The following is a 13,182-nucleotide window of genomic DNA, read 5'->3' as shown; positions in this document are numbered from 1 at the left end:
TCAGATCTACAACATTGTCCCAATAGTAGGTTTAATTCAGAATCGATCTCTAGCAACACCTGCAAGAAATCAACAAGCATCATATCAGTATACCGTAATCATCAGAGTAAAGATGGATTGGCAATTAGTGCAAGCAAGCCTGGATCATCTAGTAATACGTACCATCTGAGTATGCACAACACCACACAGAATAAATGTCACAGGAATGCTCGGAGCACTGTCCGTCCGAGTTCTTATGGCAGCCTCTCAGTGGTCAGAGGCAGCATAGCACCTGGGTTCCACTTAGACACAATTTCATCACAAAGATGAAGTTGAACAATGTTTCACTTTGACCTTTTCTTGTTTTTATTTCGATGTATTGTACACCGCTCCTTTCCTATTCCATCTCCAGGCACTGCATGAAGGTGATGATGCTCACTGAAAGGGAATACGCAATTTGCACTCCGGTTTCTTTCTGTCGTGTGACTACCCTCGGTAAACTCTGCAGGGTAACACAGATGACCAAAACGAGCTTAATACTCTGAGGCGTTCAGTCAAAATTATAGCGGAGGATATGCATAGGGGCAAATTAAAATGTACACAAATAAACAGGTTTATTCAAGAAAATGCCAATAACAAAGAAAATGCACGATGATTAAAATTAAAATCCTAAATTGGGACGTCCCCACAAACAGACCCAAATACAGACGAAAAGGAAAAATAACTGCAAAGAAATATGCGTCTGTGTGCACTTAACTATGAGCGTCTCCAAAATCTCGTCAGGATTGGTCCAAGATCGTCTGAGGCCTTGGCGTCTTTGCGAGAAAAACGCGCTAGTTCGCATGGACCAGGAGCAGGCATGCAGCTCGTTCCTCCAGCCATGCCCATCTTCGTCTTCCTCGCGCGTGAAACTGCAGCCTTTGGTCCGCAGCTCTGCCTCTTCACGACCACCAGCAAGATCTCGGAACATACATGGCAGGTCACGATGGTGTCCAAATCAGAAGGGGCAAGACGATGTCGGCACACAATCATCAGCTGTGGCATCCAATACGAGAAAGCACAAGAGGGAGCGAGACCAAAATGGTGTCAAGAACGAGATGGAAGCCAGGGAGAGAAAATGTCTGCCAAAGCATTCTTTTATCACACAGGCTCTCACGTCATCTGGAGTGCTTCGCCAATCAGCAAGTCGCTTCTTGCCAGTCCTTCCCATCAATCAAAACCCCAACCAATCACTGCTCTTCGGGGCGTGGCTCTCGGCCTGTCCGTCCTGTGTCCTCTCACCAAGTCAGGGTAATCAGCGGCAGTGCTTGATGCATGGTTTCCGGTGGTATTTTAATTAGTGAGCTTAATTATGGTGTGGATTGCGTGGCTTGGCTATGCGTCTAGTGCGGTGTCATAGGGAACAAACGAATAAACTACAGAGGTAAGGACACGGAATTAATTTACCCATAATCCCTCGAAAATTAACACAAGAGCCACACTCCGTATGGCCACACGTAACATTTATTCCGAACACCCGGAGCCGACTTATTAACATCAAGATGTCTACACGGCATTCGGAGCATATGTTGTGGATTTTACCTTTACCCATTACCTAGGAAAGCACTTTTAGAACTCCGGACAATGTACACGATAATTTATTCAAGATAAGGCTTGCATGCAAGGAAGATTGCTGAGTCCCCACGACTCTCATATCTTAGGAAGGCACCAAGTCACACTGGCGTTAATATACTGTCGCGCGGACCCTCAGGTTAATACCAGGGCTCGCGGATGGACCAAAAACGGCTTCACTTGGAGGCGACGACCGAACACGGATTTAACTATGAAACGTGGGAGGAAGAAGGAAAGTGGAAAGCTGCGGTAAAAGCGCTTACCTTCTGGTGAACCGACGGCAGCTTGGCTCCTGCAGGGAATTAACTCAAACGGGAATCCGGGGTAAAATGTACAAAAGAAACACGTTTATTACGGACCCGATACAATAAAACGTGACGGTAAATAAATGATAATCCTAAATTGGGACGTCCCCACAACTCACTTCAGATACAGACGAGGGAATGAATTACCGAAAAGAACACGTCGTGTACTTGTGAATGTGGGGTGTGGGTGCAGCCTTATCTCGTCCGTCGTCTTGCAGTGTATCGTCCACGTCCCACGCGGCCCTCTCCGTCCACCTCCGAGCACTACCAGACCTCGCTCCAAGCACCACAAGGCCTCGCTCCACACGAGGTCGATCTCCACACACGATCGGTCTGCCAAGTCCCAGTCAGCTCTCCCAAGAGTTGGATGTGCCAGAGAGACAAAGGAACGTGCAAGAAGCAAGCGAACTCCACTCAACTCAAGAGAACTCTCAGAAGCAAGCCAGCGAACTCGGGCTAGGACCGCGCATAGAGTTCAGCGCGCCCTCTTATAACCTTGCTGCGGTGACGTCCGCCGCGGCACGCCACCCAATCAGTGCCCTCCACAGGCCTGGAGCCTGGCCATAGCATGTAGCGTGGTCATAGCACGTAGCGTGTAGCATGGTCATAGCACGTAGCGTGTAGCGTGGTCATAGCATGTAGCGTGTAGCGTGGTCATAGCACGTAGCTACCCGAGGCCTAGCGGAGGTGCAGCTGGCTGCGGTCCATGCGGTGGTGCCCTGAACTGGCCTCCCGCCTTCCCCCTTCCAAAGTCTTGTCAGGGAAGGGAATTTAATTAATGCGTGCACTAAAGGGCCTAACTAAGTGTCTATGTTGGTGTGCATTGCCATAAGGGACAAAGATTTGAGGACCAGGTTTGACACACAGGCGCGTTACCTTTAAATCCCTACTCTATCTAACAATCGAACATCATGGTATGTCCCCAGGTATACTTCTTAACCGACAAACCGCCTAAACACACAGAACTTATTACAGGTAGATTCCCTATCACGACAGTCGGATACCGACCTACACCGATCTATCTGGCTCTAGATATTGCTTTACCCCCAGACATAACAATACTTTGCCCGAGGTCGAAATAACTGTCAACATGCTTCTGTGTTCATTCCTTCAACCAATAACGGATTGCTGTCTCGCAGAGAGAAATAGTACATAGTTGATGAGGTGAGGTAAAATCAATGCAATGTTGTTTTAAACATAACCAGAGCCACAAATCTGACTCCAGTCAAATAGGGCACAGGGTGACACAATCTGGCTCCATCCGTGTGAGGGGTCAATGAAATCCCCTTCACATATTACTTACACATTCTACCTGTACTAAAGTAATCACTGCCTACCCCCTATAAACGTAACATGTATTACTTGCAAAGTCGAAGATTTTTCAAGTATATTGGTCAGTTGCGTTTGTGGTTCTGTCTGTTTGTCTGTCTGTCTGTTTGTTACTTGGCGGAAAAGATTCCGGCAAGTATGTTGACCAGTTGGTTTGTTACTTGCCGGAAAAGATTCCGGCAAGTATGTTGATCGGTTGGTTTGTCTGTCTGTCTATGCACAGCACTACGTCTACACCGTTGAACGTAGAATCACCAAACTTTACAGACATATTTTTCTTTCCCTGGAATAGACTGTGCCCAATTTTAAACTCTCTCGGCCCAAGGCCTCCATTATGACGTCATAATTTGATAATTTGACAAGTACAAAACTTCATCCAATCAAGATGCAATTTCTTGAGCGCCATGTCGGCATAAACTAGTGGAGAAAAAAAAATAATGATGACGTCATCGGTCACGTGGTTCGGCCACCATCTTGTAAAAACGGAAGAACTTTGCACCTCTATATCTCCGAAAGTGCTGAATCTTATGATATTTCACCAAATGTCCGTCTGTCTGTTTGAAGGTACCGTAAAAACTGCTGAACCGATCGCAAAGATATTTTGGGTGGGTAATCCTGGGACCCAAGGGAGTAAAATAGGCTATTTAGTTTTCCCAATTTCAGCTATGGTCTCCAGCATTCTCAGGTTTGGACTCCCGCACAACATTCGCGTTCGCATAATGTTCATTATGACGATGTTCTCATTGTGACGATGTATGTGTTCACGGTAGTGTTTGACGTGACGGTGTGAACGTAATTTCGTAATGTTTTTCGTTTCGTAATCCTTTAATGAACGTTTAATGTTTAATGAACGCTTAATGTTTAATGAACGTTGAATGCCCTTCGATGTCCGGGGCCGCACGCGCGCTACACTGGACGGGCCAGCGTGTATCTTGCCCTTCGCTGTCAGGCTCGGGTAAACCGCTGAGCTACATCCGTGATGGGGACTGGGGCTTGAGACAGTGTCCCACGAACGAGGAATTCCCAGTAAGCGCGAGTCATCAGCTCGCGTTGATTACGTCCCTGCCCTTTGTACACACCGCCCGTCACTACTACCGATCGGATGGTTTGGTGAGATCCTCGGATCAGCCCCTGCACGGGCCGTTCTCGGCTCGTGCTGGTGCCCCGAAAAGATGAGCGAACTTGACTGTCGAGAGGAAGTAAAAGTCGTAACAAGGTTTCCGTCGGTGAATCTGCGGAAGGATCATGATCCGGACAACATGAGAGCGAGCGAGACGCGAGACGTATATGGTACGTGATCGTCCATGTACTGTTTAGCCATGTACTGTTTAGATTTTGATGATTTGCGTGTGATATGATTCAACGGATGTTTATATGAATCGTTTAAAATAAAAAAGCCTTCAATTTCTGATATTTTACCTTTTCATTTGGGCTTTCCAATTGAAGCCCCGCCCATAGGGCGGGTACTGTTGCTAGTAGAAAAAATTGAGACATGGCTCATTGTAAAGAACTCTCCATGGGGAATAAAATATGTTATTGATGATGTCATAGGTGCCTCCATTATGATGTCATAATTTGACAAGTACAAAACTTCATCCGATCAAGATGAAATTTCTTGAGCATAATCTAGGAATAAATTAGTTTAGAAAACAAATAATGATGACGTCATCGGTCACGTGGTTCGCCCGCCATATTTGTCCAAAATGGCTGATAAAAAAGTACATTCCGGCAAGTCCTCAGTCTCTGACCGATTTTTCATCTGTCTGTTTATCTGTTTGTTTGTTTGTTTGTGACTGTCCTGCAGGTCACAATTCCAAACCAATCATCACGAAACTTCACGAAGTTGTATAGGTTGTTCCATTTGAGAAGCCTATTTATTTTGAGGTCAAAGGTCACCTGGGGGTCAAATTTCTAAAATCGCCGTTTTAAATCAGATAGACTTGAAAATTGAATAACGTTTGTATATTGAGTCACTAAATTGGGACCATACTATTTTGAGGTCAAAAGGTCAAAGGTCAACTTAAGGTCGAACTTCCAAAATCATGAATTTTCATCTGAAAACCCATCAATTTTTGTCCAATTGCCTTGAAAATTGAACGGCATTTGTATAGTGCCTCAATGAATCGGGAAACCAACTATTTTTGAGGTCAAAAGGTCAAAGGTCAACTCAAGGTCAATCTTCTAAAATCACAATTTTTCATCTGAAAAATCGGCACTTTTCATCCTGTTGACCTGAGCTTTGATCAAGATCGTCAATTTTAATCTTGATGAAATGGACAATTTGCTGTATCAATGGAAAACTTTGGGGTGGGGGGGGGGGGGGGTGCGGATTTTGCAAGTATTGTGCTTTGCATGACGTCTTCCTTTTTCTTGTTACTTGGGAAAAAGAAAATTTTTTACAAGTGTGTTTATCACTTTGGTTTGTGTGTTTGTCTGTCCACTCACTTATACTTGCCTACAGGTCACAATTTTAAACTGATCTTCACGAAACTTCTCCAAATGGTAGAGTTCGTGGTCCGACAAAAGCCTATATATTTTTGAGCTCAAAAGGTCAACATAGGCCAAAGGTTGAGATCTCGCGAGATCTTTGTCGGCGAGGGCATGGTTTTTAGAAGCTGTCCACCCTCTCACGCTTTCGAAGTTAAGTAATTGTTCACAATTGTGTTTTTGTCGAAACTGTATTTATCTTTCGGTGTGTGTACCGATAGTGTGTCCCTAGGAAGATTCTCGGTGTTAATCTTTCATACCTGTATAAAAAATCGTCAGTTAATTCGTTGTGCGTCTTTTGAGGCCTTGTACCATGTCCTACCTTGAGGCTTTATTTTTCTCTCAGCGGTCCGTTGATTGTGCTCCAATTACTTTCGTTCTCTCAGTTTTTCCGAGTCTTTTCACCCCATACTTCCTTTTTTTTTTTTTTTTTTGTATACAAGATCGGGGCTCGTGAAAGAGCGAACATTAATCACACAGAAAGACAAACCGACACATAAAACATATAACATCGGGAGCGGTAGACAAGATGGGGAGAGAGGGGGAAGGACACAAACACAACATTTGAGAGCAGGGACCGAGAGACATGGAGACATCGAGAGATCTGTGGGAGGGAGAGGGCTTTGGGGGGGAGGCATGGGAAGGGGGGTGGGAGAGGTATAAAACATATGGACACTGCCAGGACTTCCAGGAAAGAAGTTGGAATTTCAAACAAGGTCCTTGTTTAAAATCTCAACTCAAAAAAAACAAACCAAGAAAACATTTCCTTCTCTGTTCTTATTCGTTGTTCTTATTCATTTATTCGTTGTTCTTATTCGTTCGTTCGTTCTTCGACCACTTGTTTCACTCCCATTTCCCCAGATAGTTTTCACTGTTTAATTTTAAAATGCTTAAACTTTCCCCTGAAGTACTGCATTCTGTCGTATATTATAACACCTTTTTGTTCTTCTTCTTTAAAAGGGTGCTTTCGACTTGCTCAACAAATCTATTCATTCCAAAAAAAAATCCCATCTCTTACAGTTACTCTTTCCGACATTCCCTAAACTCACCTGCACTCCACCCACCCCCCCCCCCCCCCCTCCAGCATCCTTAAATGTATTTTTGACTCGAAGGTCACAAGAAACTTATTTTGCAATAAATGTTCGTTTCCCATTAATCGCACAACACTTTCTAAAATCCAATCTCACCCCTCCCCTCCAAAACTTCCCCATCACTACTCCCCTCCAAATCTCCCCCCCCCCTTGCTCCTCCCCTCCAAATCTTCCCCATCACCCATCTCTTTCAAATCTTCCCCCTTGCCCCTCCCCTCCAAATCTTCCCCATCACCCATCCCTTTCAAATCTTCCCCTTTGCCCCTCACCTCCAAATCTTCCCCATCACCCATCCCTTTCAAGTCTCCCCCCTTGCCCCTTCCCTCCTAGACTCCCCCCCTCACCCCTCCCCTCCAAATCTCCCCATCTCCCATCCTTTTCAAATCCCCCCCTTGTCCCTTCCCTCCTAAACTCCCCCCTAACCGCTCCCCTCATAAACTCCCCCCTGGCCCCTCCCCTTCAAATCTCCCCACCCTTATTTCTTCTCCATTTCCCCCCTCTCACCCCTCCTCTTCAAAGCATCCTCCCCGCTTCTTCCCCCTTCCAAGTCTCACCTCCATCACCACCAACCTTCTGCCTCACTCTTCCCCCTCCTCAAATAACACCTCACTGTGCCTCACCCAATCACCATCAAACCTTTTGTCCGCCCCGTCGTTCCCTTTCTCCTAACTATTCTGAAATCTCTGACACACTGTCAACAGCTCTCCCCACCTCTTCCTCCTCTTCCACATCTTACCCTACCCCTCCCCCCCCTGTTCTGTATCCGATGCTCCCCCTTCCTCTTCATTAACGGTATGGACCTCAAACATCCGAGGCCTTCGCTCAAACTTGACTGATCTCTCCATACAGGTTGCTTCTGACAAACCAGACGTGATCTGCTTAACCGAAACTTTCCTCCTTCATGATGTCACTGATTCCTTAATATCTCTCCCTGGTTACTCCCTCCTCCGGTATGATAGACCTGAGCCTCGTCCTGGATGTGGGGTTGCTATCTTCATCAAAAACTCTCTTCCTCACTCGTCCTGCACTGCTCTCTCTCCACCTTACGCCCAGAAATACCTCTGGCTACGGCTTCCCCTTTGCTTCCACCTTTTGTTCATATGTGTGTTGTACCGTCCACAAAAACAGTGATGACTCCATCTACATCTCGCTGTCTGATAATATGGACCAACTTCTATCGACTCATCACAACTCTCTCTTCCTCATATGTGGTGATTTCAATTGTCACCATGCCAATTGGCTGGGTGTGGGTACCTCTCTCACCAGCCATGGCTCCTCAGCAAAGGACTTCTGCGACTCACTGGGACTGACACAATCTGTCAATATCCCGACCCGGGTCTCAGTCAACGGAGCATCTTCTCTTCTGGACTTGGTGATGACTAACTTCCCTGCAAATGTCTGCTGCTCTTCTTCTGCTCCAATCGGCTCATCTGATCATGTGCTTGTTAAAGTGGACATCCCTCTGACCATTCTCAGAGTGCCTCCTCAGCGTCGACGAGTCTGGCATTTCACTCAGGCCAACTGGCATGGTCTTCAAGCAGCCATCAATCATCTGGACTGGTCTCCCATCTCTACCACCTCTGACATCAACTCATCCTGGGAATTCTTCCAAAGTAAATTGCTCTCTCTCATGCACAGATTTATCCCATCTCGTCTTCAGTTGTCATACCCTTCCTCCCATCCATGGTACACGGAATCTTGTGGTGAGACTGTTGCCCAGAAACAACTTGCCTTCGTCTCCTGGAAAGCAAATCCAAATGGAAGGAAATCTCATTTCCTTTCACAAAGCCCGAAACAAGTGTGTGTCCACCCTCAGTAGAGCCAGGAAACAATATCTCACCGTTCTCAAGACCGAACTCTCTTATCTGTCTCCCTCGTCCAAATCCTGGTGGCGTCTGGTCAAATCTGTTTCTGGTGTTTGTTCCCCCTCCATCCTCTCCCTTACCTCAAATGGCTACACAGCTGACTCCGCATGTGAAAAAGCTGAATGCCTCAACTCTGTGTTTGCCTCTAAATCTTGTGTCCCAAACCCATCCCTTTCTGTACCCACCATACCCAGTCGTACCCAGCTGCTCTTGGACTCTGTGTCCTTTCCTCCTGACAAGGTGGAAAAGTTTCTGTCAACCCTCGGCTCTGATTCTGCAACTGGACCTGATGGCATCAGCCCACGGGTCCTAAAATCCTATTCTTCCGCTCTTTCGCTCCCTCTCTCTGTTCTCTTCACCCTCTTTTGCTCAAGGTCATCTGCCATCTGCTTGGAAATCAGCCAACATCACCGCTTTGCACAAAAAATGTGCAAAAACAGATACTAGCAACCACAGACCAATCAACCTTCTCCCAATTTATCATCAAAGTCATGGAATCCATCACTGCTTCAGATATGAAATATTTCCTCTTCTCCAATGGCTTGATCTCTGATCATCAATTTGGTTTCAGACCAGGTCAATCTACTCTGGACATGCTGCTTCTGCTGTCTCAACAATGGATGGAGGTCCTCAATGCCAAACAGGAAATTAGTGCTGTCTCCTTTGACATATCACGTGCCTTCGATACGGTCTGGCATCCCGCTCTGCTCACCAAACTCCTCCTTTGGTATCCATGGAAATCTCCACTCATGGCTGGTGGACTTCCTCTCTAGTCGTAGTCAACGTGTGGCCCTGAATGGGTTTCTCTCATCTCCTCTTCCTGTTCAGGCTGGAGTTCCCCATGGCCGAGTTCTGGACCGTGTGCTTTTTCTGGTCTTCATCACTGATCTCGCTGACTCTCTTGAAAATCCTCTTTATCTCTTTGCTGATGACTCCACTCTCTGTCGCTCCATTCCTCATCCCTCAGATCGGCAGTCTGCAGCCTCCTCACTCTCTGCAGACCTGGACAAAATCACAGACTGGTCAAACAAGTGGAACATGTCTTTCAATCCTGACAAATCTCACACTCTTACGATGTCTCTCCGAAAAGACCGACTGGACAACCCTCCCATCCACTTTCTGAATAATCCTCTCCAATAAGTTGTGTCACTCAAGCTTTTGGGTCTCACTATCTGCCATGATCTTTCCTGGGAAAACTACATTTCAAATCTGGCCTCCAAAGCCAGTCGCCGACTGGGCATCCTCTGTCGTGTGAAGTCCTTCCTTGGCACACCCGAGCTCCTCACCACATACAAGGCTTTCATGCGCAGCTCAATGGAATACTGCTCTCCCCTCTGGGCTGGTGCTCCTGCCTCACACCTAGCTCGTCTTCAAGCTGTTGAAACCAAGGCGTTCAGAATCATTGGAATCTCCTGTGATGGAGCTATTTCCGAGGGCCTTTCACTTACTCACCGTAGGCAGGTTGGTGGTCTTTCCGTCTTCTACCGACTCCTCTCTGGCCTTGCTCCCCCAGCTCTCTCTGGGGTCTGTCCCCCAAATATTCCTACTGGTCACACAAGATCTGCCTGCACCCCTCTTATGGTTAAACTGCCAAAATCTCGGCTCTCTGCTCACCTTCACTCCTTCATTCCTCTTTTCTCCCGCCTCTGGAACAAACTCCGTCACTCTTTTCAATCCCACTCCTCCCTCCAGGTCTTTAAAACAGCTGTTCACCACCATCTTCCAACATCCAAAACCTTGATCTTTTCTACCCCCGCTAATTTCACCCCAAATCCACTTTTTTGAAATTCCAACTTCTTTCCTGGAAGTTCTTGCAGTGTCCATATGTTTTATACCTCTCCCACCTCCCCCAAAGCCCTCTCCCTCCCACATTTCTCTCAATGTCCCTGCTCTCAAATGTTGCGTTTGTGTCCTTCCCCATCTTCTCTACCGCTCCCCTTATTTTGTGTTTTATGTGTCGGTTTGACTTTTTGTGTGATTAATGTTTGCTCTTTCACGAGCCTCGATCTTGTATACAAAAAAAAAAAAAAAGATTTCAAATTTCTAAAATCCTCAATTTTCATCCAATCTACCTGAAATTTGAATATGATTTTCTTGTCAGCTGACTGAAATCAACCACCAGCTATTTTTGAGGTCAACATTGGCCAAAAGGTCAACACAGGCCAAAGGTCAACAACAACTTAAAATTTCTAAAAGTCAATTTCCATCCAATTAACTTAAAATTTTAAGACTGTTTGCAAATCAGGTCACTGAATTCAACCACTATTTATTTTTGAGGCCAAAAGGATGCTTTACTGAGTGCCATTCTACTTTTTTCTCTTTTGCCAATTGTTGCTCTTTGAGTGATTTTGCATCTGTCTGTTAGTCCCCACAGAATGAGCATGCTTTTCTCTGTAAACGTTGGTTCGATTGCCAAGAAATTTTCACCACAAGAGCGCCTCCTCCTGTATAATTTGTTTATGATAGTTATGACGTCATAGGTCACGTGGTATGGGCGCCATCTTGGAAAAACCGAAAAACTTTGCACCTCTTTATTTCCGAAACTGCTCCATGGGAAAATTTGAAACGTGGCGCATTGTCAAGTACTCCTCATAACGAACAACACACATTCCTGATTATGTCATTGGTGTATTCATTATGACGTCATAATTAGACAAGTAGAAAGCTTTATCCAATCTGTTTGAAATTTATTGTGCATGATCTACACAAACATTGTCTGGGGGAATTAAACTAACCACGTCATTGGTCACGTGGTTCGGCAGCCATATTGGATTGAACATAAATCCATGTCATCAATAAACCACAGAAACTCATCAGCTAATAAACACCACACAAACCACAAACATGTCCTGGCGAGGGTCTGCATTCCCCGATTGCTCTTTCTTGTTTATTTTTAGGACAGTCAATGAGGGCATCTGCCCGTTGTAATGGGCAGGGACTACGCGGAGGCACATTGGTGATGCAGTTGCATTGCTCTAGGTCTCCATACAATTATAATTGATTTTATTGGTTTATAACCGAGGATTTGATGTAATAACAAAATCTCGCAACGTGTATGTTTTTGTTATTGGTTGGTGTTCCACGGACGGTAAGCTTTGCTCGGCTTCATCATCACAGAACTAACGTATAAACTTTATATTCTCAAAGTGTGGCACTTTTATTTTTCTGACATCCAGAAATGAAAAATACATTTTCTTCCACTTCAGATAGAAGAGGCTCTCGACTCTCGAAGTGAAAGGCTCTCGGATTTCTTTTGTCCTCAACCCATATATGAGGGGATCCGCAATGGGTGATGCAAACATGCAGATAATGTAGAGGATTAATCTGAATGAAATACTATGATCTCTTAATCTCACCGATATCACAAACGCCATTCTTGAACCCACCTTCACAACAAACACCATGATCTGTGTAAAGCACGTGTGCAGGGCCTTGTTACTGAATGTGCTTGAACTGGATTTTCTACACACGAGGATGATTCTCCAGGAGGTAAAAATGATGGTGGTGGTTGACAAAATGTACACAGAGTATGCAAGAATGAGAACATACATGTTTGCAAACATGTTTTCTCGACAAGAAATTTTAAGTAGGAATCCCAGCAAGCAAAAACCTTCTGAAATGATAAGTTGGTGTTTGCAAAAGTACAAACGTGATGCAAAAATTCCGTTTAGCATTTTAATTAAAATTGCAATACTGATGGCACCGAAACCTACGAGGCACCACATTCCTTTTCTCTTCGTTGTCCAAACTGCATAGGAAAATGGCGAGAAAATGGCGCAGTATCGGTCCATGTCCATTACCCACTGGATCAGTAGTTGAGATGCAGACAGAACATCAATACAATACATATGAAGGAGACATTCAGTAAAGGACACTCGTCTTTTTCCAGCCAAGAGTCCACGTACAAAGGTGGCCAGGGTCACGAATATCCAGAGTGCATCTGCGATGACACAAAGTGCGATGTAAAACACCATGGGTTTATCAAAACGCCGCACCATGCAGGCTCCGAACACCCCCAGGTTTAACATCACAGCGAACAGAGCCAGAGGTATCAAGGAGTGGATGATCACCCTCCAGGGTCCCTCATGGGGGAACGAAGAGGCGTCCAGGGTGATGAACGTGGGGTACATGTACGGATCGGTCTCATTCAAATTATTTTGAAATCCACTTGAAGAATCTCGATCGCTCTCCTCCATAGTTCAATTTATCAACGACGAGTTGAATACCAAGCTGGGGGCAAGTGGGGGGCACAGGTTGTGGAGGAGAGAGTAAGGGAGTGGTCAGAGTGAAAGGGGGAGGGGAAAGACATGTTTTGGGGAGGGGGGAGGGGGTGGTGGTGGCTTTGACAGGCCCCTCCATTTTGCGGGGAGGGGAGGGAGGAAGGGATGGAGGAAAAATGTACCGGTGTGAAGTGTTTTAACCTCAGTGTTACCCAGATTTAAAAAATTGTAATACCCTCTGCCACCAACACCAGATGGCGCTACACGGTAGACATTTACATAGATAATTTACGCC

General features: G+C 45.6%; 1 protein-coding gene across 1 annotated transcript; it reads right to left on the bottom strand.

Annotated features, from left to right (window-relative positions):
- Positions 1–376: 376 nt before the first annotated feature.
- LOC144890755 (olfactory receptor 8H3-like) lies at positions 377–12,863 on the bottom strand. Its single transcript, XM_078772564.1, has 2 exons — positions 12,024–12,863; positions 377–481 (listed from the first exon to the last, which is right to left on the bottom strand). Exons 1-2 carry the CDS (start codon positions 12,861–12,863, stop codon positions 377–379), a joined length of 945 nt encoding a protein of 314 aa, XP_078628690.1.
- Between the last annotated feature and the right edge of the window lie 319 nt (positions 12,864–13,182).

The sequence above is a fragment of the Myxine glutinosa genome, chromosome 2, assembly GCF_964187855.1.
Source record: "Myxine glutinosa chromosome 2, kmMyxGlut1.1, whole genome shotgun sequence".
Classification (NCBI taxonomy): Eukaryota; Metazoa; Chordata; class Myxini; order Myxiniformes; family Myxinidae; genus Myxine; species Myxine glutinosa.
This window is presented reverse-complemented; position numbering and strand designations above follow the sequence as displayed.